The following is a 26,742-nucleotide window of genomic DNA, read 5'->3' as shown; positions in this document are numbered from 1 at the left end:
GAGAGCCAGAGGCACCAATCACTTCCGGGTACAGAAGAAGTCATCCAGTCAGTATGTTATCTAATAGAGCATTAGCCATTAAACCATGAAGATCATCTGAACTTTACCCTGTTTTTGGTGAGGACAAAACAATAACATTAATAAAAACAACAGTTTAGTAACGCTATTACGCTGTTTTGGAGTGTGTACATAAACAGTCTATGAACGTAAAGGAGGCAATCATGGGAATGGCAAGTTAATTGTAACCGAGCGACAGCCTGGTCTTTGACAGCTATTTTTATTTCACATTATGCAGAATGGGTACACAACATGACAACACGAGTCAATACAAAAACGGTTACTGTGGACGACAGACACCGTGATTAAGCATGATGACATTACATTAAGCATTACCATTTTCACGTAGTCGACGTGTCACTGTAGTCATTGTCTTTCAGTTACCTTCTCGATTACGGACAATATATCCCACTCTCTCACATATAGCAGGTCATGCTTTTGTTAAGTCTTTATGTTTACGTGGTTGTTGTTGTTTACTAGCTGCTGTGTGGGACCCATGCTGCTGCCACAGGCCACGATGAGCGTCCCCTGTGTCCTGACCACAGCTGCTCGAACCTTCACCCTGGCAGCAGGTGGTCTGCTCCGTTCCCGAATATTGTGCCCCGCTTGCTACACCATCACAAGGTGGGTTACTGGGTTTTATATGAGCATCTAGAACAGTGGGTTTTTTAACCTTTTTCACGTGAAGGCCCACTATTTATTACCATTTGAGCCAACCATTTGACGAGGTTTTGACCTCGCATACCCAAAACTAAAGAATATTTTGCTGTCGTTGGATAAGCTTTTGTCCACAATTCCATGCTGTATCGATGTTGCCTACCATTAGGAGAGACAACAGGCGAACGTTGATAAAAAAGTAACAATTCCTCTACGTTCTCTAATTGTGTAGATTTCTTGAAAATTAAGTATTGCATATGTGTAACAATAATTTAAGTCTTGAGAGCGTAAAATGAAACGTGTTTCATGTTACGCGTTCAAGAGTTATATATCTATAAGGGTCTGTTAGTTTTATCAACTCTCCATCATTTAGCTGGGGACTACATAGCCGCAATTTGCAACTACAGTTGCAATACCCTCCACTGAATCCCCATTCCTCCAATTTGCATCTGCGTTCTGCTTGTTTTAAATTATGTTAAACCCACCAACATTGCAGCTGTAGTGTAGGCCAAGCTTGGAATATCCTCTTTCAATCTGCAAAGCGTTTGTTTCATAAAAATACACCATAGACATGTTATCAGCTACTTTCTGTCAAGAAATTCTCTGCCGTGATATTTCTTCTGTTGGAAGCACTAGTTTTTATTAACAGGTCTTACTGCTGACTCCATTATGTGAAAATTCAAACGTACGCAGGGGCGTTACCGTTGGTGACTTCAACGAGTGCTTCCAAACTCCAACAGAATCACCTGCACTTCAGGTTCAGGTTCAGGTTCAGGTTTATTTGTCGTGTGTATAGATACAGAGTATAAATACAATGAAAATTATTTTTGCTCAGAGAACTCTCAGTCGTACATACACAACAGGACATAAACAAACATCTATAGTGCAAGAAAAAGACAAAAAACAAGTGAAGTGACAAAACAGTGCAATACAGTTCAAGGTCAGCTGTTCAGCAGCCTGACTGCCTGGGGGTAAAAACTGTTACTGAGACGGGTGGTACGAGATTTGATGCTCTGGTAGCGTTTTCTGGAAGGGAGTAGTTTGAACAGGGTATTTGCGGGGTGGCTGGTGTCTTCAATGATTTTTATGGGCTTTTTTCATACAGCGAGTGGTGTAGATGTTATGGAGACTGGGTAATTCTGTAGTGCCGATGACTTTAGCTGCTGTTTTAATGGTCCTCTGCAACCTATTGCAATCCTGAGCGGTCGTGTTACCGTACCACACTGTGATACAGCCAGTTAAGACACTTTCAATTATACAGCGATAAAAGTTCACTAGTCCTTTTGTACTAGTGAAAGTACAGTCGCTGCTGCGCCTTCTTGAGGATGTACTCGTTGTTGAGTGACCATGTGAATGTGTCTGTGATGTGTATGCCCAGGAATTTAAAGTTATCAACTACGGTATGTCGACAGATGACCCTTTGATGGAAATGGGGGTGTGGATACCTCTGGCCTTCCTGAAGTCTACAATGATTTCTTTGGTCTTATTGGTGTTAAGTGAGAGGTTGTTGTTATCGCACCATAGAGTTAGATCCTCTTGACAGAAAGTAGCTCACAACATCGTCTACGGTGGATTTTTATGAAACAAACGCTTTGCAGTTTGAAAGAGACTAATTCAAGCTTTCCCTACAGCTGCAATGTTGGTGAGTTTAACGTTGTTTAATACAAGCGGATCGGAAATGCAATTTGGATCAATGGACTGTCAATGGAGGGTATTGCAACTCTAGATTCATCCCATTATAAAAAAAATCTAGAGTTGCAAATTGCGGCTAGGTACCACATCAAGGACCACTGGTAGGTACTGGTTGAAAACCACTGATCTAGAACATTTCCTAGCTTTGTAGCTTTGCTTTGTTCCAGTCTGGTGCACAAGTACAAGCTACGGTAGTATATTAGCTTTATTCCAGTCTAGTGCACTAATATGGTACAATGTAGTATAGTTTTTCTATTTTATTTTTAAGGTAGTATTGTAGCTTTATCCCAGTCTGTTCGCACTAGTACAAGGTAGTATAGTTGCATTGTTCCACTCTAGTATTGTATTGTATTCAATTGTACTACTAGTACAAGGTAGTAACTAAAGATTAAACTAGGGTCCCTTTTGGGACCCTAGTTTACCTTTTCTGTATTTTGGACGTTGGTAACTATGTCCCGGACTCCCGAATACAGAAAAGGTAAACGAGTGTCCCGGAAGGGGCTAATATACATGACACTACATCGCAGCAAGCAACTAATACGATTATATCGAAAGAATATCGAAACAGGTGGTACGCAGGACGTTGAGTGATTTACAGCGAGTGCTTCCAAACTCAAACACGTAGAAAATTTGCCATGGCAATCAATTGGTTGAGGCAGAGGCTGGAAATTGCACAGGTGAGGGGACTTGGCCTCATTAGGTCCACTGGCAGAGCCTGACCAGAGTGCATGCCACCGACTCAAGGCTGGGCATTGCACTCCCGGTTGTGGTGTGGAACGCTTGTGTCAAGTCGGTGGGGCAAACGGTTGTCCAGTTACGTGCAACCGTACACACACACGCGCTCACATACACACAGAGATGTGGTGCATTTATAGTTGGATAACAATAATAAAGGCGAAAGCCGCAAAAATATCTGGAAAAACAATATATTATTATTATATTTATTATTATAGTCTAGTGTATGGCAAACTGTATGTCAATGTTCTAAGCGGTCTGTCTGCTTGCCTGCCTGCTTGCCTGCCTGTGCCTGTTTGCCTGCCTGCCTGTCCATTGACAAGACTACAGCTTTTATTGTGAAGTTGAAGACCATGTGACCTAAGTGACAATGATGATGATGATGATTTGTTTGTGGGCATCCCGGGCAAAAACGAGTGATACAAACAGAAAACGGGAGCATTGTTCCTTTTTTTTTTTTTTTTTAAGAAAATATATTTTTTACGGCTCTAGCAGTAAATCTCAACCATTTTCTTTTGAAGGGCCCCCGGTTTGACCTGAATTAGGCCACGGTCCCACATGTAATGGCATTTCTATCTCTGGGACCCCAATGTACAGTATATTGTTAACTATGAGCTTGTAGATCTGCTATTTTTTGCAATAGCTAAAGCATAACATAATGCTTACACCAAAAGGGGTTCCCGCCCAAAATTAGTGTAAATCAAAGTTCATTTAACTCCAAGTTACAGACCCACGAGGGTCCATTTGGTTCCATTTGTAAACTGTCTGAGTTACAGACACAAAAAGCGTACATTTGGTTCCTAACTATCATTTATCTGGGGACCCCCCTGGAACTCCCTCAAGGACCCCTAGGGGTCCCCGGACCCCACTTTAAGAACCACTGACCTAAACTCCTACTACCTTACCTTATAAACTAGTATACTGGTAGTAAGTAGTAACTTTGTTACAGTTTGGTGCACTAGTTAAAAAATACCAGCACACTCTCGGACTCGGAGTTACACATTAAGGTTCCATTTGTTTGAGGACTGTCCTGTGCACTAGTACTAGCTATTGCACCGACCCGGAAGTACTTGCCAAGTTTGAGCATATCATTTACCTGGAGTTTGTTGGAGCAAGTTGACAGCGAGGTAAAAGTCCACTTGTTTTTTTTTTGTTTGCTGTCCGCTACGAGAGCATGTGAATCTGCTTGTCCGTTAGAGACATGTGACTCTGTTTAGATGTGTGCCAGGCCCAGCAGCAAACAACAACAACTTGTCTTTTTATATTTGGCAGGAAAATGTCATCTGAAAGACAAATGGACCATTTAGAAAGAACCGCCAACAACAACAGACAAAATGTAAGTTGATCATTTTGTCACGGGATAATGGGGGTAATTTGACAGTATCGTTAAACAAAGATGGTTATTTGTGAGGTTATCTGTTAGTTTTAATCTATTAATTCCCGTCCCTACGTGTACACTTACAGTAAGTATTGCCGGTGTGTCTTTCTACCCTCAGGCTGTGTACACGGCAAAGGTGTGTGGCATGATGAACGAGTCGGACACAGTGAAACGCTTGAGGCTGGCTGTTCACCCGGACTTCAACTTCAAAGCAGGACAATGGTGAGTATAGGCATCGACTTTTGACTGCTGACTATATCTAAAGATATAGACCACGAAATAATTAATACGGTACAAAGTCAAATAAAACTCAACGGAAAATCACTTTTAAACAAGGATTTATCATCACAGAGCCAGGACTCAAAATCATTGATTTGGTTGTACTAGACCAGGGTAGCCGCAATTTGCAACTCTAGATTTTTCTTTACAATGGGATGAATCTAGAGTTGCAATACCCTCCATTGACTCCCCCACTCATCCAATTTGGTTCGTGATCTGCTTGTCTTAAACAACGTTAAACTCACCAATATTGCAGCTTTAGTCCGAGCTTGAATTATCCTCTTTCAATCTGCCGAGCTTGTTAAGTAATATTAACAAGCTCGGTAAGACAGCCAAAGAAGAGACAGACGCAGCGCGACGCCCCGTCACGCACAGCCGTTCTATTAAACAAGCGCTCTCCCACACGTCTTGTTTTTACGGCAGGTTGAAAAAATACAAAATGGCGTCTCGGAATATCACTTGTGGATATACCAGGGGTGCCTGCACTTTTTGGACTTTCAAAATGACCAGCTCAACAAGATCTTACACACGCACAAAAGGTATTATGCCATTGCTGAAAATAGCAGCACTGGTGCAGTGGCGTCACATTATAAGACAAACGGAATGGGAAATAGAGAGAGAGAAAATAGAATTCGTATTTATTTGAATATGACTTTGTAATGCTATTATTGATGTTTGTGCGCAACACTATTGAAAGCAACTTATTGCATTGTGTTTGAGAGCTGACAGTCTCTTTTTGATGTCGAGCAATCAAGTCACCTTAATTCAAGTGGCAGATGGCAAAAAAAAGAGTACCTGCAAAGCCTTTGTAATCTACTGGTAGATCGTGATCTACCTTCTGGGCACCTCTGTACTAGAGAAACTACACTGGTAAAATACCATAGTGAAGAGCAGTATTTCTGTCTTGCCCTGGCCAGAAGCAAGAAAGCCATGTAATATAAAGTTGAGTAAAACGGTCTGTTACTCTTGCACAGTCCACTGTGATGCTTCTCTTGGCCACAAGGGGGAACCATTGTCTTGGAAAAAAATTGTATTTCCTATTCCATCAAACAAAATCAATGTCAAAGAAAGTAAACCTAAGCAGCAGCTGCAGTTCTCCTTATGACTTCTGTCTGCACTGTGGTGTCGAGTGATGAGATCTCCGTCAGTGTGCAGTATCAGATAAACAATGACACTTAGCAGACGCTCTTAGGGCCGATTCATACTCCTATTTTACCGCTGTTTCGGCGCTGTAGTACCGAAATGATTTCGGCTCGTCAGAAATTTTCAGTAGCACCGAAGAGCCGACTTTAGGACGGTACCCCCACCTCCCCCGAACCTCAAATGACGTCACATTGTCTGGTGTTGGGACTCTGGTGCAACGCACAGGTCCTCGGCTCTACTCCTGGTGAGAGCAGGAGTGGACCTGGTGAGACGTAGGAGGGGCCCCAGACAGGAGACAACCCACAGAGCCTATAGTCCCTCCATGTGCCAGAAGTGTATACCTCCCAGCCCCGGCAGAGTAGTTCTGGAGTAGTTCCTCCAACGGATTGTGTGCCCCTTGGTTTTTCCCTCAGTGGGACTGATTGAGGGTAGCTACTGGGACGTAAGTCGGGACTTGATCACTCCCGGCTGGGTCGCCTGAGTGAGGGGTATGATGTTGAGAGACCCGAAAAACCCCGTTGACCTCAGGATACATCACTGAGGATACGTCCCATGTTTTTTTATATATGTATAAGTGGCTTGCCATAAGCACATAATAATCAACTTTTAATATGTTATTTATTTAATTTATTTTGGGTCAAATATTAGATTTGACTGGCCTGTGATTGTGCTTCTAGTTTTGTCTTCATTGCTCAAACAGAACCCAAAAGAAAAGACATTATGATATAGGGCCTAGGGGTGGCACGGTATCCTAACCCATGTTGGTGTTAGCATTATGTTATGCTTTAGCTTTTGAAAAATAGCAGACCTACAAGCTCAAAAATAGCAGACCTACAAGCTCGTAGCGCGCCACAGAGTGGCGCGCTACGAGCTTGTAGGTCTGCTATTTTTGAAAAATCGAAGACACTTTTAGTTAATCTGATCTCAGGTCAGAATGGGTTAACAATGAAACTGCCAGGATGTAATAGACATTTTTAGAATCTGATCTCGGGTCAGAATGGGCAACGGCGTTTCTGTTCACTTCAGTAACGGAAAAGGTCACCCGGACGGTGGTGAGTGGCCCGGCCAGCACAGGCACATTCTGTTGGACTGCCCCTTTGGGCAGGACACCGTGCAGTCTGCCCCTTGCTCACGTATTGTAATTGGCTCAGTTTTAAATACCGAAAACTCACCCACATTACCCCACATTACTGCCAGTCAAATGAAATCGACTGCATCTCAAGTACATCGCGGGCACTCCGCCTTCACGGATGTTCGAACACACTTCCCGTTTAATTAATGAACGTACTATCCGTGTGCATCCATCCATCCATACAGAAGACCGACGTTGGTGACTTTCCAGTTTATATACGAGAGCTCTGAGGATGAGCCCCGCCGTGTTGCTCGAAACGTCACCATTCTTGCAGATTAAAATCCTTTTAACCCATTCTGACCTGAGATCAGATTCACACGAGGTTTCCACTGGACACACACTGGTCTGATTAACCCATTCTGGCCTGAGATCAGATTCTAAAATTGTCAGTCGTTCTTCGATTTTTCAAAAATAGCAGACCTACAAGCTCGTAGCGTGCCACTCGGTGGCGCGCTATGAGCTTGTAGATCTGCTGTTTTTTCAATAGCTAAAGCATAACATGACGCTAACACACAAAATGGGTTCCCGTTCAGAATGGGTTAATAGGAGCTATACTTGGCATGCAGATTTATCCGTTTTCAATTTTCGAAAAAGTACAGCAAGCCCCCATACTGTGGGTGGGCGGGTTGTGTGAGATATGCAACAGCCGGTCAGCTTGCTTGGCCCCCGCGGCAGCTGGTAATAAATGGAAATGGATGGAAATCCTAGAGTTTATCTCCGCGTCTCTGAGAAAGACGAGAGTTTTGCACTCTCCGTCTTCCAGGTGCGAGGAGGTGGGCGGAACATAATGTGAGCATTTCCCCCCCCACCCCACCCACTGCAGATCCATATTTATGATCCCTCTTGAGGGTTCTTACTGTACAATGGTGTTCATTGTGTTGGTGGTGGAGCCGTGCCTCCGAATGCTTTGCATTGTTTCTATCCCTCTGGGGGGGCTCTCTCTCTCTCTCTCTCTAAACTACGGAGAACGTTGTTTTGAACATGGTTCTTTTTTTAGCCAGTGGTTTTCAACCAGTGGTCCCTGAGGGGGTTCCAGGTGGTCCTCCTCACCTCAGCTAAATGATGGAGAGTTGGTAACCAAATGGACCCTTTTATAGATCCTTAACTCTTGAGAGCGTAACATGAAACACAAATGGACCCGGGAGAGTTAAAAACATCTCCATTATTATTTAGTCTTATACACAATTAGAGATGATGTATAATGATGTTGTCTCTTCTACGGTATCAATGCAGCATGGGCAGCATTTTGGACAAAATCCTATCCTTAAACGATAACAAAATATTCTTTAGTTTTGGGTCTGAGAGAGGGTAAATGTCATCAAATGGTGGCGCGCGTGTGGCTCAAATGCAAATAATGGTCCCTGTCCTTGATATGAAAAGGGTTGAAAACCACTGTTTTTAGCGATCAGAATCACAAATGGCAATAGAGGAATCTGCGGACACTATCACAGGTTCTTATCAGCAGGGTGGCAGTATAATTTAAAAAAAAGAGTGCATCTGGTGTTGGCATGTGGGGGACAGGGCCAATTAGGCAATAGGGGGGACACAGTGCAAGACGATACACATGGCAAGTCTCAGTGCTTAAGTGACGGATGTTTGGAGTTTGTGGAAGTAATAATACATTTTTGAGTGGTGCAACCACTCCAAGGAACAGCAATGGCCGCGTCCGCCTATCTACAGTATGTGACGTCAACTCACCCACCCACCCATGCGCCTATGTGACTGTGAGCACGAGTATGACTATTAGTACCAGTAGGGGCGCTGTTGTGCCAGAAACAGAGAGAGAGAGAGAGACAGTGCAGCACTGTTGCCTGCTAATGAGAGAGAGGGGGAGGGGGGCGGGGGAGTTGCACCACTCAGTTCACACAGGTGTGATTTATCTCTTACATCATACTTGGTGTGCTATGCAAAAGTAGCCGGAAATAGCCGATATAATATACAGGCTCACAGCGTGTATTAACAACAGCTCGTCACTAAATACAATAGCAACTACTATTTATCCGTTTCCTAAAAAAAGTAATAGTTTTAGACACACAGTGCAATGTTTCCGCCCATCAGCGGCGATATATATGAAATGGGATTATGCCGCTGACCGAAACTGACCCCTATATAAATAAAATAATTTGAATCTGTGAAATGGGATTTTGGGCCGCTGACTGACTGACCCCCATAAATAAAATAACGATATTATGAATCTGTGAAATGGGATTTTGGGCCGCTGACTGACCCCCATACATAAAATAATAATTTGAATCCATGAAATGGGATTGGGGGCTGCTCACTGACTGACTGACTGACTGACTGACTGACTGACTGACTGACTGACCGACCCCTATACATAAAAGAATGATTTGAATCTAAATGCATTTTGAAGTAAACGCACACATTATTATATAAAAACGGCTATAAAACTTTCAGTTTCAGTTCAAATGCATTGTTTTCCTCATACATGTGCAGGGTGGACTTCTTCGTCCCTGGAATGGAGACGGTGGGGGGCTTCTCCATGTGTTCCAGCCCAGGCTTGCTGCGGAGAGAAGGAGTCATTGAGCTGGCTGTCAAGTACGCCAAACACCCCCCAGCACACTGGATCCACACCCAGGTAAACAAACACCCCCGCCACGTAGAAATACATAGTAAGTAGCCTTGCCGAGCCATGAGCCTATCTCCTGTTTCTGTAGCGTGAGGTAGCTTGATGTACAAGTACACCCCCTGGACATGACGCTAGTATGTCGCAGGGACTTACCCCCCCCAATCCAACCCTTGATGCTGAGTGTCAAGCAGGGAGGCATTGGGTCCCATTTTTTAGAGTCTTTGGTATGACCCGGCCGGGGATGGAACCCCGACCTCCCAGTCTCAGGGACGGACACTCTAACCACAAGGCCACTGAGCTGGTACGTGCCGTAGGAATACATGCTGTGACAAATATCACCCTCCCCGCCCGGCTTTCCTCAACACAGGCCAATTACGTTCAGATGTGGACGCCCAGCGAAGCTGGATTAGAACCCACAACCTCCGTGGTGGTGGGCAGGGACGTTACCACCACGACACCCGAGCGCCTACATGAGCAGGTGTTCCTATTTCACTCGGGGGAAGTATTTTATTTTGGAATGATATACTCTTCAAGCCCTGGCCTATTTTATGTCCAGCTCTGAGGGCTTGAAGACAAAAGTGTGTACTGTAAACGGCAAACATTGAAGACAAAAGTGTGTACTGTGTAAACGCAAACATTGAAGACAAAAGTGAGGACGCAAATTGTGATTCAGGCATCGTTTTACTGAGGTTACGTTTAGGGAATAAGGTTAGGTTCAGGCATAGTTTTACTGAGGTTGCGTTTAGGAATAAGGTTAGGTTCAGGCATAGTTTTACTGAGGTTACGTTTAGGGAATAAGGTTAGGTTCAGGCATAGTTTTACTGAGGTTACGTTTAGGGAATAAGGTTAGGTTCAGGCATAGTTTTACTGAGGTTACGTTTAGGAATAAGGTTAGGTTCTTCAGGCATAGTTTTACTGAGGTTACCTTTAGGAATAAGGTTAGGTTCTTCAGGCATAGTTTTACTGAGGTTACGTTTAGGAATAAGGTTAGGTTCTTCAGGCATAGTTTTACTGAGGTTACGTTTAAGGAATAAGGTTCGGTTCAGGCATAGTTTTACCGAGGTTACCTTTAGGAATAAGGTTAGGTTCTTCAGGCATAGTTTTACTGAGGTTGCGTTGGGGAATACCTGATGGCGACCGTTCCGAGGTTGCCAGATTTGACCCGGGGGCGAGCATGTTTTGAGGCGAGCGGTATATCATTTTATGAAAGGGTATAATCGGGCCCAAACGAGGGGCCTTGGCCCCCTGGTCTGAACACTTTATCTTTGCATTTGTCTACATATATCATTTGCTTATCGCTGTCTTTAACCCCTTCTTTTTGTCTTTTTCCCTTTCCAGTGTGAGTTGGGCTCCCAGGTCGCCATGAGGGTGGGCGGCGACTTCTTCTTCGACCCGGCGCCCTCGGAGCCCTCCGTGGACCTGCTGCTGGTGGCGGGGGGCGTGGGCATCAACCCCCTCTACTCCATCCTGCTGCACGCCGCCGACCTGCTGCGCCACGCCCACGCCCACTGTGCTGGGGGTGGCGGGGGGACGGACTACCACATAGGCTCCACCCACCTCTGCTACAGCGCCAAGAACACCCCGGAGCTGCTCTTCAAGGTGTGTGTGACGTTGTTTTCCCCCACATCGTTTTTGTCATTTCGTCATTTTTTTCAAATCCTCAAAAATGATGAAAAACGGCGCGCTATAGTATGCCGTACGACATGGGCTATAGCCCATGGTCCAAAATGATGAGAAACGAGGCTAACTTTTTTTTTCAAAATTTCAAAAACATGGGCTATAACCCATCGTTTTTGTCATTTTGTCATTTTTTTCAAATCCTCAAAAATGATGAAAAACGGCGCGCTATAGTATGCCGTACGACATGGGCTATATAGCCCATGGTCCAAAATGATGAGAAACGAGGCTAACTTTTTTTTCCAAAATTTCAAAAACATGGGCTATAACCCATCGTTTTTGTCATTTCGTCATTTTTTTCAAATCCTCAAAAATGATGAAAAACGGCGCGCTATAGTATGCCGTACGACATGGGCTATAGCCCATGGTCCAAAATGATGAGAAACGAGGCTAACTTTTTTTTTCAAAATTTCAAAAACATGGGCTATAACCCATCGTTTTTGTCATTTCGTCATTTTTTTCAAATCCTCAAAAATGATGAAAAACGGCGCGCTATAGTATGCCGTACGACATGGGCTATAGCCCATGGTCCAAAATGATGAGAAACGAGGCTAACTTTTTTTTTTCAAAATTTCAAAAACATGGGCTATAACCCATCGTTTTTGTCATTTCGTCATTTTTTTCAAATCCTCAAAAATGATGAAAAACGGCGCGCTATAGTATGCCGTACGACATGGGCTATAGCCCATGGTCCAAAATGATGAGAAACGAGGCTAACTTTTTTTTTCAAAATTTAAAAAACATGGGCTATAACCAATCGTTTTTGTCATTTCGTCATTTTTTTCAAATCCTCAAAAATGATGATAAACGGCGCGCTATAGTATGCCGTACGGCGTACGACATGGGCTATAGCCCATGGTCCAAAATGATGAGAAACGAGGCTAACTTTTTTTTTCAAAATTTCAAAAACATGGGCTATAACCCATCGTTTTTGTCATTTCGTCATTTTTTTCAAATCCTCAAAAATGATGAAAAACGGCGCGCTATAGTATGCCGTACGACATGGGCTATGGCCCATGGTCCAAAATGATGAGAAACGAGGCTAACCTTTTTTTTCAAAATTTCAAAAACATGGGCTATAACCCATCGTTTTTGTCATTTCGTCATTTTTTTCAAATCCTCAAAAATGATGAAAAACGGCGCGCTATAGTATGCCGTACGACATGGGCTATAGCCCATGGTCCAAAATGATGAGAAACGAGGCTAACTTTTTTTTTTCAAAATTTCAAAAACATGGGCTATAACCAATCGTTTTTGTCATTTCGTCATTTTTTTAAAATCCTCAAAAATGATGAAAAACGGCACGCTATAGTATGCCGTACGACATGGGCTATAGCCCATGGTCCAAAATGATGAGAAACGAGGCTAACTTTTTTTCAAAATTTCAAAAACATGGGCTATAACCCATCGTTTTTGTCATTTCGTCATTTTTTTCAAATCCTCAAAAATGATGAAAAACGGCGCGCTATAGTATGCCGTACGACATGGGCTATAGCCCATGGTCCAAAATGATGAGAAACGAGGCTAACTTTTTTTTTTCAAAATTTCAAAAACATGGGCTATAACCCATCGTTTTTGTCATTTCGTCATTTTTTTAAAATCCTCAAAAATGATGAAAAACGGCGCGCTATAGTATGCCGTACGACATGGGCTATAGCCCATGGTCCAAAATGATGAGAAACGAGGCTAACTTTTTTTTCCAAAATTTAAAAAACATGGGCTATAACCCATCGTTTTTGTCATTTCGTCATTTTTTTCAAATCCTCAAAAATGATGAAAAACGGCGCGCTATAGTATGCCGTACGACATGGGCTATAGCCCATGGTCCAAAATGATGAGAAACGAGGCTAACTTTTTTTTTCTCCAAAATTTCAAAAACATGGGCTATAACCCATCGTTTTTGTCATTTCGTCATTTTTTTCAAATCCTCAAAAATGATGAAAAACGGCGCGCTATAGTATGCCGTACGACATGGGCTATAGCCCATGGTCCAAAATGATGAGAAACGAGGCTAACTTTTTTTTCCCAAAATTTCAAAAACATGGGCTATAACCCATCGTTTTTGTCATTTCGTCATTTTTTTCAAATCCTCAAAAATGATGAAAAACGGCGCGCTATAGTATGCCGTACGACATGGGCTATAGCCCATGGTCCAAAATGATGAGAAACGAGGCTAACTTTTTTTTTCAAAATTTAAAAAACATGGGCTATAACCAATCGTTTTTGTCATTTCGTCATTTTTTTCAAATCCTCAAAAATTATGAAAAACGGCGCGCTATAGTATGCCGTACGACATGGGCTATAGCCCATGGTCCAAAATGATGAGAAACGAGGCTAACTTTTTTTTTCAAAATTTCAAAAACATGGGCTATAACCCATCGTTTTTGTCATTTCGTCATTTTTTTCAAATCCTCAAAAATGATGAAAAACGGCGCGCTATAGTATGCCGTACGACATGGGCTATGGCCCATGGTCCAAAATGATGAGAAACGAGGCTAACCTTTTTTTTCAAAATTTCAAAAACATGGGCTATAACCCATCGTTTTTGTCATTTCGTCATTTTTTTCAAATCCTCAAAAATGATGAAAAACGGCGCGCTATAGTATGCCGTACGACATGGGCTATGGCCCATGGTCCAAAATGATGAGAAACGAGGCTAACCTTTTTTTTCAAAATTTCAAAAACATGGGCTATAACCAATCGTTTTTGTCATTTCGTCATTTTTTTCAAATCCTCAAAAATGATGAAAAACGGCGCGCTATAGTATGCCGTACGACATGGGCTATAGCCCATGGTCCAAAATGATGAGAAACGAGGCTAACTTTTTTTTTCCAAAATTTCAAAAACATGGGCTATAACCCATCGTTTTTGTCATTTCGTCATTTTTTTAAAATCCTCAAAAATGATGAAAAACGGCGCGCTATAGTATGCCGTACGACATGGGCTATAGCCCATGGTCCAAAATGATGAGAAACGAGGCTAACTTTTTTTTTCAAAATTTCAAAAACATGGGCTATAACCCATCGTTTTTGTCATTTCGTCATTTTTTTCAAATCCTCAAAAATTATGAAAAACGGCGCGCTATAGTATGCCGTACGACATGGGCTATAGCCCATGGTCCAAAATGATGAGAAACGAGGCTAACTTTTTTTTTTCAAAATTTCAAAAACATGGGCTATAACCCATCGTTTTTGTCATTTCGTCATTTTTTTCAAATCCTCAAAAATGATGAAAAACGGCGCGCTATAGTATGCCGTACGACATGGGCTATAGCCCATGGTCCAAAATGATGAGAAACGAGGCTAACTTTTTTTTCCCAAAATTTCAAAAACATGGGCTATAACCCATCGTTTTTGTCATTTCGTCATTTTTTTCAAATCCTCAAAAATGATGAAAAACGGCGCGCTATAGTATGCCGTACGACATGGGCTATAGCCCATGGTCCAAAATGATGAGAAACGAGGCTAACTTTTTTTTTTTTTTTAATCAAAAACATGGGCTGTAACCCATCGTTTTTGTCATTTCGTCATTTTTATCAAATCCTCAAAAATGATGAAAAACGGCGCGTTATAGTATGCCGTACGATATGGGCTATAGCCCATGGTCCAAAATTATGAGAAACGAGGCTAACTTTTTTTTTTTTAGGCTTGATATCACGACGACAGTGTTGATTTTGACGGCGAATGTAGATTTTTTTTTTTTTTAGTCACAGCGCTGTATTGTGCGTGTACCAGGTCTTATTACCTAACTTGAGTAAACTAAAGACCTGGAGGCGTGGTCAATGCCATTTTGGCTATTCTGAGTGGCCGAAGAGCATTGATCACGACCTCCAGGTCTTTAGTTTACTCAAGTTGGGTAATAAGACCTGGTACTTAAGACACGCAAAATACAGCCCACAGTCTCTTGAATGGTTTTCATTTAGTTTTAGTCACATTTTAGTCACCTGGAATCTCTTAGTGTTAGTCTAGTTTTAGTCGACTAAATATCATAAGATTTAGTCGACTATTTTGGCGGGCCTTGATGCCGTCGTAATGACTTTAATGCAGCGACGTGTTGTGAGCTTGTAGATCTGCTATTTTCAGTATGCAACCAAGTGTAACAACATGTTTTCAGGTGGGGGTCCTCCGCGGCCAAATTCAGATAATTCTGGGGGTCCTTGACATGAAAAAGGTTGAGCACCACTGACATAGAAACAGGTTTTTCACCGCCACACACACACACACACACACAGAGAGAGAGAGAGAGACAGACACAGTATTTGGTGGGGATCGAGCAAAGCAGCAAGTGCGTGGGTGAATACCATATCTTAACAGAAGAAACTAATTTACATAAATGCCTATCTTCGGCATGCGTGTACTGATGTATGAAGTTTGAAGTAGCTTATGTCATGCATGCATAAATTGAACTGTGTGTGTGTGTGTGTGTGGGTGCGTGTGCGTGTGTGTGCGTGTGCGTGTGCGTGCGCGTGCTCTCAGAATACCATCATGGAGGTGTGTCAGGAGTTCCCTGACAAGTTGTCCTGTAAATTCCACATCACGCAACAGAGCACGGATTTCGAACAGCAGCTCCAACCCTATGTCAGCCGTAAGTAACGGGCAATGCACAGTAACGCACACACACACACACACACACACACACACACCCTATCGCCACCATGCACAGAGCGTGGGCGCGGTGTGCAGGTCAGTGCCGATGACACGTGCACCTGGCAGCCTTCGCTGTTCAGCCGCCCACGACAAGCCTGACTTGATGAGAATCAGAAACATCAAAGACCCACACGTCGTCCACATAAATCTCCATCTGAACCTGAGGAATATTATGTGGGAGCTGTTAGAGGCAGTTCAACTGTTGTTGTTGTGGTGCTGCTGCTGACGCTGACAGTGAATCCCCTTGGGGAACAAAAGCCTACTCCCGCACACACTTTCTCTGCTTTAACTATGCTAATTTAACCAAGTGTACGGTACTTTTTTTTTAACGCGCACCCACACTACACACACTACCTACAGTACTACTGGTCCTGAGTTTGATTTTTGTTTTCACGTGTAAGCATGTAAGCATGACAATTAAAATGAACCGTGATTTTGAAAAACGGAACAAGGGTGTGATACTAGTTTCTAGTAGTCTTGTATGAGGTACAATTTTATACGCTATTTTAATCATTTATATTATAGTTACGTTGTTTTAGATGTTCAGTTTATTGGCCCTAAATGGATAGTGGTTATTTTATGCCCAGGTTTGTGTGTACGCCATAGCGATGATTTGATTGGCTGAGCACTGTGTGAATGTGTGTACCCACACAGACACAGAAAGCTGGCTATGGCTTTCTTTCTATGCCCAGCTTTCCGTGTTCGTGTAAACACAAACATTGAAGGCACAAGTGAGGACGGCAACTGAGGACGCAACTATGTGCAGCTGCACGACATGAGACTAATTACTTAGAGCGACAGAGAGAGAGAGGAGTGTGTGTGTGTGTGTGTGTGTGTGTGTGTGTGCGTGCGTGTGTGTGCGTCAATTTAACAAAGGTGCAGACGATCAGAAATCAGCAGAGAGTGAGCAATGTTTGCGCTACTCTATGCCGAATTGAAGTGGACTTTTTTTTCCTCCCTGGAAATAAAAACGTCTACCTGGCTACACAGGGATAGGACCTAGTGAACACAGCCTTGCACTGAGCATGAGGGCTAATCGGTGTGTTTCCTCACTGTCTTCCCCCAGGTGGGAGGATCACCGAGGCGGAGTTGCAGGCTCACGTGGACCCCCAGAGGACTCTGTGCTACCTGTGTGGACCTCCACCCATGATCCAGGCCCTCTCCCAGACCCTTACGGACCTCGGCCTGCCCAAAGACAGAATCATCTTTGAGAAGTGGTGGTAGAAGCACGACCACTATAGAAACCGATGGAAATACAATCAAAACAACCTGGCCCTGTAGTCCTCCGGGGCAGTCCAGCGGGCAGTGACGTGGAGTTAAGTGTCGCGTGGCAGTGCTGGCGACTGACGTGAATGCACACTTCCATAGCAAGGCTTCCATAACCTTCCATAACCTTCCACGGCTCACCAGTCCTGCATTCACAGAACAGTGGGCCATCTTCTCCTTGGCTGTTACCCAACAGACTGACCTCTGCTTCTGAGACTGGATGATCATTCCCTTCCACCTCTGACATTCTGACGAGACTACGGGCCCCATTTTGCGCGTCTTAAGTACCGGGTCTTAAGACCTGGAGGTTTGGCCAATGCTGTTTGGCCACTCAAAATAGCTAAACAAAATTGGCCACGCCTCCAGGTCTTAAGTTATAAGTCATAAGACCTGGTACTAAAGACATGCAAAATAGGGCCCTAAGACTGAGAACATCTGTTGTTTTGCGTGCACAGGACTTTTTTCTTTCTTTCTTTGAGTGGTTGGCCGTGCTGTTTGTCACCCTGTGGAGTATCGCAACAGGCCTACACAGCTGTGGCATATAACTTCATCTGTAGTACCAAATGGTCAACTCTCAGTCCAATGAGAGGAAACTCCAATAAAGATGGACCGAGAAGACTATTTATGAACTCACCTTGAAACTCATACGAGTAATAAATACTCTTATATTATATTCACACACCCACGGGCCAAGGCAACCAACCTCATCGGGAGCCGTTCAGTATCTTGCTCAAGAACTCCTCGACACAAAGCCAGGACAGGAGGAGTCGGGGGTCGAACTATGGAACCCTTGGTTGGTTCCCAGATGGCCGCCATACGTCCCGAGCCAATGCTGCCAAGAGTATGTTGAGGTCAATACGAATAACCGCAAAGTGTTCTTTCACACCGCACACAATGTCTGAAGAATGACTTGTTTGTTTCCATCAAAACACATACATGCTCATTGGATAAATGCCGGGGTAATTTTGCAAATTTTTTGAGCAGTGCTAACCGCTCCAACTTGTGACTTTGTTTGGGTGCGTCGATGCATTATTATTCTAACCTGACTCTGCCAGATGGGGGCGGTATTGGGTAACCATGTTCCCCTAAAACAGCATCCATCTGAGATCGCTCAGGGGATTGAGCTAACACCGAACCGCTCCCGGTTCGAACCAATCAGCGTGAGCTAAGGGCGGGATATGTGCGAAACCGGATGTGAGGCTATATAGACACGTCAATATGATTGGTTGTGTTTGCACGCCCACACGGTGATAGACAGACGGTCCCATCCAATCATCTACCAAGTGTCTTGGAAAAAAAGGAACAGCCCCGTCATCGAACTGGCTCCCGAGATCCCGAGATCCCAATAAGCTGTGAAACAAACTTGTGTAGCAAGCTTCTTGGATCTGGCAGCGTCAGGTTATTATTATTCCTCCCCCCCTGTGATGTCATGTGGGTCTATACATCATCATCATACATACATCATCATGATAACAAGGCACCACTCACTTCACATGGGTGTGATTTTTGGAATGCCAGCTATATTTAATGATTTCTGTACAGTCATTTGCATTATTTATTTACAGCAGTCTAACATCATCGTGTGACTACTATTTTATTAGGAATTTTAGCTTTTAAAGGCAATATGGTGAAAACACCGATATCCAAAGTGGTCTGCATTGTGGACTATCATCTCCTGGCTGAGGAAAATATCAATATACATTTTCAAAAATGTTTCTTGCGTATACAGTGGATAATGATTTTGTTGCAGTTGTGCTGTTTTTGGAATTGTTTTATTATTTATTATTTTAGAGTATTCGGCACTGCATGTTCTTGTTCCACATCTGGCGTTTTTATGTGGTCGCTGGGAGTTCTACTAGACATGCGTTGTCAGCTGAGGGGGAAAAAAAGTCTTTGGTGGACTAGCAGTGTTGTTTGGACCACAGAATGCTATTTAAAGGACAGTTAAAAACTGCAGAAAAAAATCATTACCATAGAACTACTACATCATTGGAAAGCACAAAACATTGAACATTGAAAGTGGATAGAGTGCTGCTGAAATAAATCACGACGGAATAAATATATCTTTAAAAAAAAAGGCTTCCAAAAAAACTAAATGGTCCGTTTCTGCTTTCTGAGTCTAGTCCTAAACCGGTCCTGCCAACAACAAGGCGGGGGGCATCCTTTTGCTTCTGCATCTCTCAATTTTATGGCTATACTGCTGCTACTATGGCACTCGCTTTTTTGCATTGATGTGCAACATCTGGTGTTTTTATCTGGTACACGCTGATGATGGGAGTTCTAGGCATGCATTTTCAGCTGGGGGGGGGGGAAAAAAGGCTTTGGTGGGACACATGGCCTAGCAGTGTTGTTGTTGCCAATGCAATTAATGTAGATTTAAATTACACTCATTCCATTTACAAAGACTCCTGGCTGGGCTACCCAACGCTTACCTCACCGTGCCGGGAGTGTGTGTTTTGTGTGCCTGCTGTCTTTCCTTGGTTCTCAGGCTCCCTTAATTAACCCATTCTGACCTGAGATCAGATTCATACGAGGTTTTCCACTGGACACACACTGGTCTGATGAACCCATTCTGACCTGAGATCAGATTCTAAAAATGTCAGTCGTTCTTCGAATTTGTCAAAAATAGCAGACCTACAAGCTCGTAGCGCGCCACTCGGTGGCGCGCTATGAGCTTGTAGATCTGCTATTTTTCAATAGCTAAAGCATAACATGATGCTATAACACCAAAATGGGTGCCCGGTCAGAATGGGTTAATTAATGCTAATGATAGCTTTCCTATCCTCCACATCCATTGCACACACACACCAAGAATGACGTTGTTTTTTTCTTTTGTTTTTCCCCCCCTTTCTTGGCTGTTTTAAATGACTGTTGGATTCTAATTTAGCACTCATGAAACCCCTATTACTAAGCAGCCCAATTAAATCCCATTTAGACCCGAGGACGATTTTTACAAATGCCTTCTAAATCATGACAGTTTTCCGGAAAAAACCCATGTTTCTATGTCAGTCGTTCTCAGACATTTTCATGTCAAGGACCCCTAAAGATATATGTAATTGGCCGCCGACCCCCCATCTGAAAATATGTTGTTCCATAGTGTATAGCATCGCAGTATAACACTATAACACATTCCTTCGAATGTCTAGAGTATAACATTCAAAGGATTTAGACCCTTCCTCACCCAGGACTCAGCCCAGCTCCTTATCCAGACATATCAGTCATATCAAAACTCTCCTTACTGGCCTACCGGCATGTGCACTTAAGCCTCTCCTCAACCCGGGTGGCATTTCCAGGAATTACATTTTGGGCAAGCAAGATGTGTTAATTGTCATCCCCCCCGCACACAACCGTAGCACTAAAGGTTTTTCAAAGAGATATACCTGCCAGACGAGGGCTGAAAGGCGTGCATTGACATTCCAATGGGTCGCGCTCTACCGCAACGGCCAATCGGCTGTCCGATAATAGTTCTCAGGTCTTGTTTTTGTCCTCTCTTTTTTGAGTGGTGCAACCACTCCAAGGAACAGCAATGTCCGTGTTCCCGTGTTTACCTATGTGTTGGTTAATGAGCACCAGTATATGACTATGACTATGAGTCTGTCTGTCCATGAGTAGTTATTTGTCTGTCTGTCAATGAGTAGCTGTCTTACTGTCTGCCTGTCTATGAGTAGCTGTCTGTCTGAAAATAAATTGTTATGGCTGAGTAAAATAAAATACAATAAACACAATTTGCCTGAAAATAGATTACCCAGCTATGACCTTTTTCATGAAGAAAAATGAGTAGTGATATGGCTGACTGAGTAAAATAAAACAATCTACCTGAAAATAGATAGCTATAAGTGAAGAGCAATTTCCGCAATTACCATTTCCGCAATTTCTGAAATTTCCGCAATTTCCATTTCCGCAATTTCCGCAATTTCCTCAATTTCCGCAATTTCCACAATTTCCATTTCCACCATTTCTGCAATTACCATTTCCGCAATTTCCATTTCCGCATTTTCCTCAATTTCCATTTCCGCAATTTCCACAATTTCCATTTCCACCATTTCCGCAATTTCCGCAATTACTGCAATTTCCGCAATTACCATTTTCCGCAATTTCCATTTCCGCAATTTCCACAATTTCCATTTCCACCATTTCCGCAATTTCCGCAATTACCATTTCCGCAATTTCCATTTCCGCATTTCCGCAATTTCCTCAATTTTCATTTCCGCATTTCCGCAATTTCCGCAATTACAATTTCCGCAATTTCCATTTCCATTTCCAACTATTAATGGCAGCTGGGTTTCATCATTCAAATAAAATAGAATTCTGTCCGTTTAGCTATAAAATTATGTCAGGGAATAGGGATACACAGTATATGTCTTTCATTTGCATTGCATCTCCCCCCCCCCCCAAGCTTTTATTTTCGTTCGAGTAATAGTACAACTCTAATAGTATTACTTATAATAATGTAATTAAAGATAACTTCATTCAGATTTATTTATTTGCCATTCTCACACATAAGTATGCTGTCACACATGGACACCCTCAATTCTCCAACGAGTAAGGCCTACGCACGCACGCATGCATGCACACACACACACACACACGCACGCACGCACGCCAGTGTGGGCCGGTGGTGGAGTATCCCACAGTGCTCTGTAATGGAACCTACAGGAGGTCACTGATTGGCCCGGGATCACCACCACACACATCTCCCAGCGATGGCGTGCGAGCGAGCTTGTTCGTTTTCATCTCCCAGTGGGACGTAATTGTGTGCATCATATAGGAACTCCCGTTTTGAGTGCCTGCCACACCTAAACGGAGGGGGGGGGGGGGGGGAGAGAGAAAAAAAAACACCGGACACGGTTGCACAAAATATGTGTTTATTGACCCCTATAAAGACTTTTCTATATCACGGCACTCACACACAAACACCGGGTGGTCCAGGTCAGTTAGAAACACACAGCGGAATTGTAAATTACACATTTCCTTTTTTTTTTTTTTTTTTTTTTTACAGGAAACCAGTTTATTTTGTGACAATAGTGTTCCAAGGTCCAGTAAGTACATTATACCACCGAATAAGGTCACTGTATCGCTTCATATGCCCATTTTGACCTGGGAACAATTCTACAAATGTACTCTATACATCCTGACAGTTTTCTGAAAAAGCTGTCAGTCGTTCTTCGATTTTTCAAAAATAGCAGACCTACAAGCTCGTAGCGCGCCACTCGGTGGCGCGCTATGAGCTTGTAGATCTGCTATTTTTCAATAGCTAAAGCACAACATAATGCTAACACCAAAAGGGGTTCCAGCCCAACCCCTAAGTTCTTCTCCCATTACTTCTTAGCAGAAAGTAGTCAATACAAGCACAGGGTACAACTATAGGCTACTGAAAGGACAACTTTAGCCAAGGTTCATGTTTTAGGTTATTAGATAAAGTAAAGGATGAGTGTTAATGTTTTTTTTCCTTCCATTTACTGCTTTCTTTGGTTTTAGCGATTTTCGTGATTTTTATCCTACGAGGGGGCTTACTGTGTGTGTGATAGGCTCAATCGTCAATTTGTCACCTCCCCCTTCACATTCACTAATTCCTGTGATCTTTTTTTGGCCAGATGTAATTTCCTGGGGTCTAGGACTATAGAAAATATTAATAAAGAAATCGCCATAAAATTCAAGAAAAAAAAGAAAAAGAAAATCGCTAAAACGAAAAAAACTAAAGTTGCCCTTTATGGCGTAGACTGGATGTTTCCAATTCATGTAAGGACACATCAAAACTGACCAACATTCTTGACCCAAAGCAGGGAACTGACCTGCTCCTCGATTGCACGGTGAAATGTTAAAAGAAGCACTCCGATTAGTTTTACTTAACCAAAAGGTAGCAATACACAACGAATACTGTTAAAAAGCCTGAATTCAAAATGTCACTACAGCAGTACAAATCTAAAATGATCGGCATGAAAATATACTTACATTACTCATTATGCAGAATGTCCCATAAAAAAAAAGAAAAGGCAATATATATATATTTATCTGCTATTTCCGAATAGTCTAGGACAGATAGGCCTATTCCACCTTACAGTATCATAGACCACTTATCACCGTGATGAAGTTGTACAGTTTGTACACAAAACAGACTCAACCGTTGTAATAGGAAGCATGTATTCAATAACATACACTGAAATTAGCCTGTTCAGTTTTCTTACGAGCTTATAGACAGTAGACTATCAGTCAGTAGACAGTGAAAGAAAGCTCACTCTTGAACTCATGATTGTGTGCGTGTGTGCGTGTGTGCGTGCGTGCGCGCGCGCATGCAAATGTATTTCCCCAGGACAGAGAGATCAATGCCTATATCGTCTCTTCCATTTTTAAGACATTTTTAGACCTTACTCGGCGTTTAGCTTTTCCCGTGTCGCTAGATCAACAGACGCCAGAAAAGAGCGCTCTCTCGCTCAGCTGTCGTTTGACTCTCTCGTGCGTCTTGGCGTCCTCACCGTCTTCCTCTCTCTGGCACACGTCTGTCCATCTCACCGTCTTCTCCCTCTTGGCCGACGATGGGATCATGTCGTCGATCTCGGTCTCCTCCTCCTCTTCCTGGCTTCCGTGGCGAGCCCCGTCGTCGTGCTCTGTGGGCGCCGACAAGTCCCTCGCAAAAGCCACTCCGCCGTCTCTCCGGGGGCTCGTCTCCTCTCCTCTCCCGCTGTCCCCCCCGTGCCTCACCTCTTCCCTCCCATCCTCCTCCTCCTCCTCCTCTCTCGCGTCGCTCCGCAGTTGCTCCATCTCCGTTTCCGTCGCGGGGAGGGAGGACACGTTCTTTCTCTCCCTCTCCGGCGTCGCGTTTTTCTTTGCCTTGTTGCGACCCCGGAGGTTAGGCATCTGAAGGAGGAAAACAAGAGGCATTTGATGCTTTTCTGCCTCTGAGCCGCATCTCTCTCATCCCTTCCATCTCCGCGGGACGCCTGACAAGACACCACAAAGCCCCTTCAGCCTTTGATGCGTCCCTCCTGGTACAGTTTGAGGCAAGACAACAGACTCTTTATCTATTATTAGACCTTTTCTGAAGTGTTCAAGTTGAGAGGATTTATATTTACAGTGGGCCCCATATTTAGCAACTTGATATTTTTTGGTGACTTGAGCTGAGACATAGCCTAAAGACACAGCAGGGGAAGAGTGACAGCTGTGTCAGGGAAAGTGGAAAGGCGAGGCCAAACGCGTACCTTGAAGTCTTTCCTCTTGCGCTGCAGCGTCGGCCTCTGAAGAAAGAGGATCTGCTTTGTCGACAAACTGCCATCGCTGTAAAAGAAAGAGCGGCCACTTTTACCACGGTTATAATCTGAACAAGCTCGCATACACTGTACATTAGGGGTGCAATGATATAGTAACTGTATCGAAATATCGATTTAAAAATGATTTTATTTTAACGTATGTCGGTAAATATCGGTATCGAATCGTTTTGTAATGTAAATAATCAATTTAATCATAGATACTGAGTACTTGTGCATTGTACTGTATTTAGCAATTTTAAGAAGAAAAAAGAAAAAGATGCGTTTAATTACTTTTACATTCCATATAGCTACACTTGGTCTATCGATAAATGTGTGTATTCTCTGTGTTCATGTCAAGGGACGGGTTTGTCCATTATGTGTTAAATTCTATGAAATACTATGAAATACTATGGCACGCCGTTTTTCATCATTTTTGAGGATTTAAAAAAATGAAAAATGAAAAAAACGGTGGGTTATAGCCCATGTTTTTTGAAAATTTGAAAAAAAAAGTTAGCCTCGTTTCTCATCATTTTGGACCGTGGGCTATAGCCCATATCGTACGGCATACTATGGCACGCCGTTTTTCATCATTTTTGAGGATTTGAAAAAAATTTAAAATGAAAAAAACGGTGGGTTATAGCCCATGTTTTTTGAAATTTTGAAAAAAAAAGTTAGCCTCGTTTCTCATCATTTTGGACCGTGGGCTATAGCCCATATCGTACGGCATACTATGGCACGCCGTTTTTCATCATTTTTGAGGATTTGAAAAAAATGAAAAAAACGGTGGGTTATAGCCCATGTTTTTTGAAATTTTGAAAAAAAAAGTTAGCCTCGTTTCTCATCATTTTGGACCGTGGGCTATAGCCCATATCGTACGGCATACTATGGCACGCCGTTTTTCATCATTTTTGAGGATTTGAGAAAAATGAAAAATGAAAAAAACGGTGGGTTATAGCCCATGTTTTTTGAAAATTTGAAAAAAAAAGTTAGCCTCGTTTCTCATCATTTTGGACCGTGGGCTATAGCCCATATCGTACGGCATACTATGGCACGCCGTTTTTCATCATTTTTGAGGATTTGAAAAAAATTAAAAATGAAAAAAACGGTGGGTTATAGCCCATGTTTTTTGAAATTTTGAAAAAAAAAGTTAGCCTCGTTTCTCATCATTTTGGACCGTGGGCTATAGCCCATATCGTACGGCATACTATGGCACGCCGTTTTTCATCATTTTTGAGGATTTGAAAAAAATGAAAAATGAAAAAAACGGTGGGTTATAGCCCATGTTTTTTGAAATTTTGAAAAAAAAAGTTAGCCTCGTTTCTCATCATTTTGGACCGTGGGCTATAGCCCATATCGTACGGCATACTATAGCGCGCAGTTTTTCATCATTTTTGAGGATTTGAAAAAAATGACGAAATGACAAAAACGATGGGTTATAGCCCATGTTTTTTGAAATTTTGAAAAAAAAAGTTAGCCTCGTTTCTCATCATTTTGGACCGTGGGCTATAGCCCATATCGTACGGCATACTATAGCGCGCAGTTTTTCATCATTTTTGAGGATTTGAAAAAAATTACGAAATGACAAAAACGATGGGTTATAGCCCATGTTTTTTGAAATTTTGAAAAAAAAGTTAGCATCGTTTCTCATCATTTTGGACCGTGGGCTATAGCCCATATCGTACGGCATACTATAGCGCGCAGTTTTTCATCATTTTTGAGGATTTGAAAAAAATGACGAAATGACAAAAACGATGGGTTATAGCCCATGTTTTTTGAAATTTTGAAAAAAAAAGTTAGCCTCGTTTCTCATCATTTTGGACCGTGGGCTATAGCCCATATCGTACGGCATACTATAGCGCGCAGTTTTTCATCATTTTTGAGGATTTTTAAAAAATGACGAAATGACAAAAACGATGGGTTATAGCCCATGTTTTTTGAAATTTTGAAAAAAAAAGTTAGCCTCGTTTCTCATCATTTTGGACCGTGGGCTATAGCCCATATCGTACGGCATACTATAGCGCGCAGTTTTTCATCATTTTTGAGGATTTGAAAAAAATTACGAAATGACAAAAACGATGGGTTATAGCCCATGTTTTTTGAAATTTTGGAAAAAAAAGTTAGCCTCGTTTCTCATCATTTTGGACCGTGGGCTATAGCCCATATCGTACGGCATACTATAGCGCGCAGTTTTTCATCATTTTTGAGGATTTGAAAAAAATGACGAAATGACAAAAACGATGGGTTAT

The 26,742-nt window shown here is 42.7% G+C and overlaps 2 protein-coding genes across 3 annotated transcripts in view; one reads left to right on the top strand and one right to left on the bottom strand.

Moving 5' to 3' along the window:
- Positions 1-36: 36 nt before the first annotated feature.
- Positions 37-19,741, top strand: oxnad1 (oxidoreductase NAD-binding domain containing 1). The gene is made up of 8 exons (XM_080787360.1): positions 37-117; positions 538-681; positions 4,414-4,477; positions 4,638-4,741; positions 9,531-9,672; positions 11,002-11,262; positions 15,816-15,924; positions 17,053-19,741. The coding sequence occupies exons 2-8, from the start codon at positions 554-556 to the stop codon at positions 17,208-17,210; spliced, it is 966 nt and encodes a 321-aa protein (XP_080643486.1). The 5' UTR covers positions 37-117; positions 538-553; the 3' UTR covers positions 17,211-19,741.
- A 2,414-nt stretch (positions 19,742-22,155) lies between these two features.
- rftn1a (raftlin, lipid raft linker 1a) overlaps positions 22,156-26,742 on the bottom strand; it is a 68,657-nt gene continuing 64,070 nt past the window's right edge. The window contains exons 9-11 of one of the 2 annotated variants that reach the window (XR_013965697.1): positions 24,449-24,524; positions 22,519-24,107; positions 22,156-22,447 (exon numbers count right to left, since the gene is read on the bottom strand). Coding sequence is in view for 1 of the 2 variants with exons in the window: in XM_080788168.1 (XP_080644294.1) it covers positions 23,652-24,107; positions 24,449-24,524 (532 nt within the window). In the remaining variant the exon portion in view is untranslated. Of the gene's footprint in view, positions 24,108-24,448; positions 24,525-26,742 lie in introns of both variants that reach the window. The other variant, XM_080788168.1, reaches the window with a different exon arrangement.

Source organism: Protomyctophum bolini (assembly GCF_963924005.1).
Source record: "Protomyctophum bolini genome assembly, chromosome: 17".
In the NCBI taxonomy this organism is placed as follows: Eukaryota; Metazoa; Chordata; class Actinopteri; order Myctophiformes; family Myctophidae; genus Protomyctophum; species Protomyctophum bolini.
Note: the sequence above shows the minus strand (reverse complement) of the source record. Positions and strands in the feature narration are given on the sequence as shown.

Coding starts and splice junctions, on each gene's coding strand:
- oxnad1 (XM_080787360.1), top strand. CDS start 554: ATGCTGCTGCCACAGGCCACGATGAGCGTCCCCTGTGTCCTGACCACA. Junction 4,478..4,637: donor CCAACAACAACAGACAAAAT/GTAAGTTGATCA, acceptor TTCTACCCTCAG/GCTGTGTACACGGCAAAGGT. Junction 9,673..11,001: donor CACACTGGATCCACACCCAG/GTAAACAAACAC, acceptor TTCCCTTTCCAG/TGTGAGTTGGGCTCCCAGGT.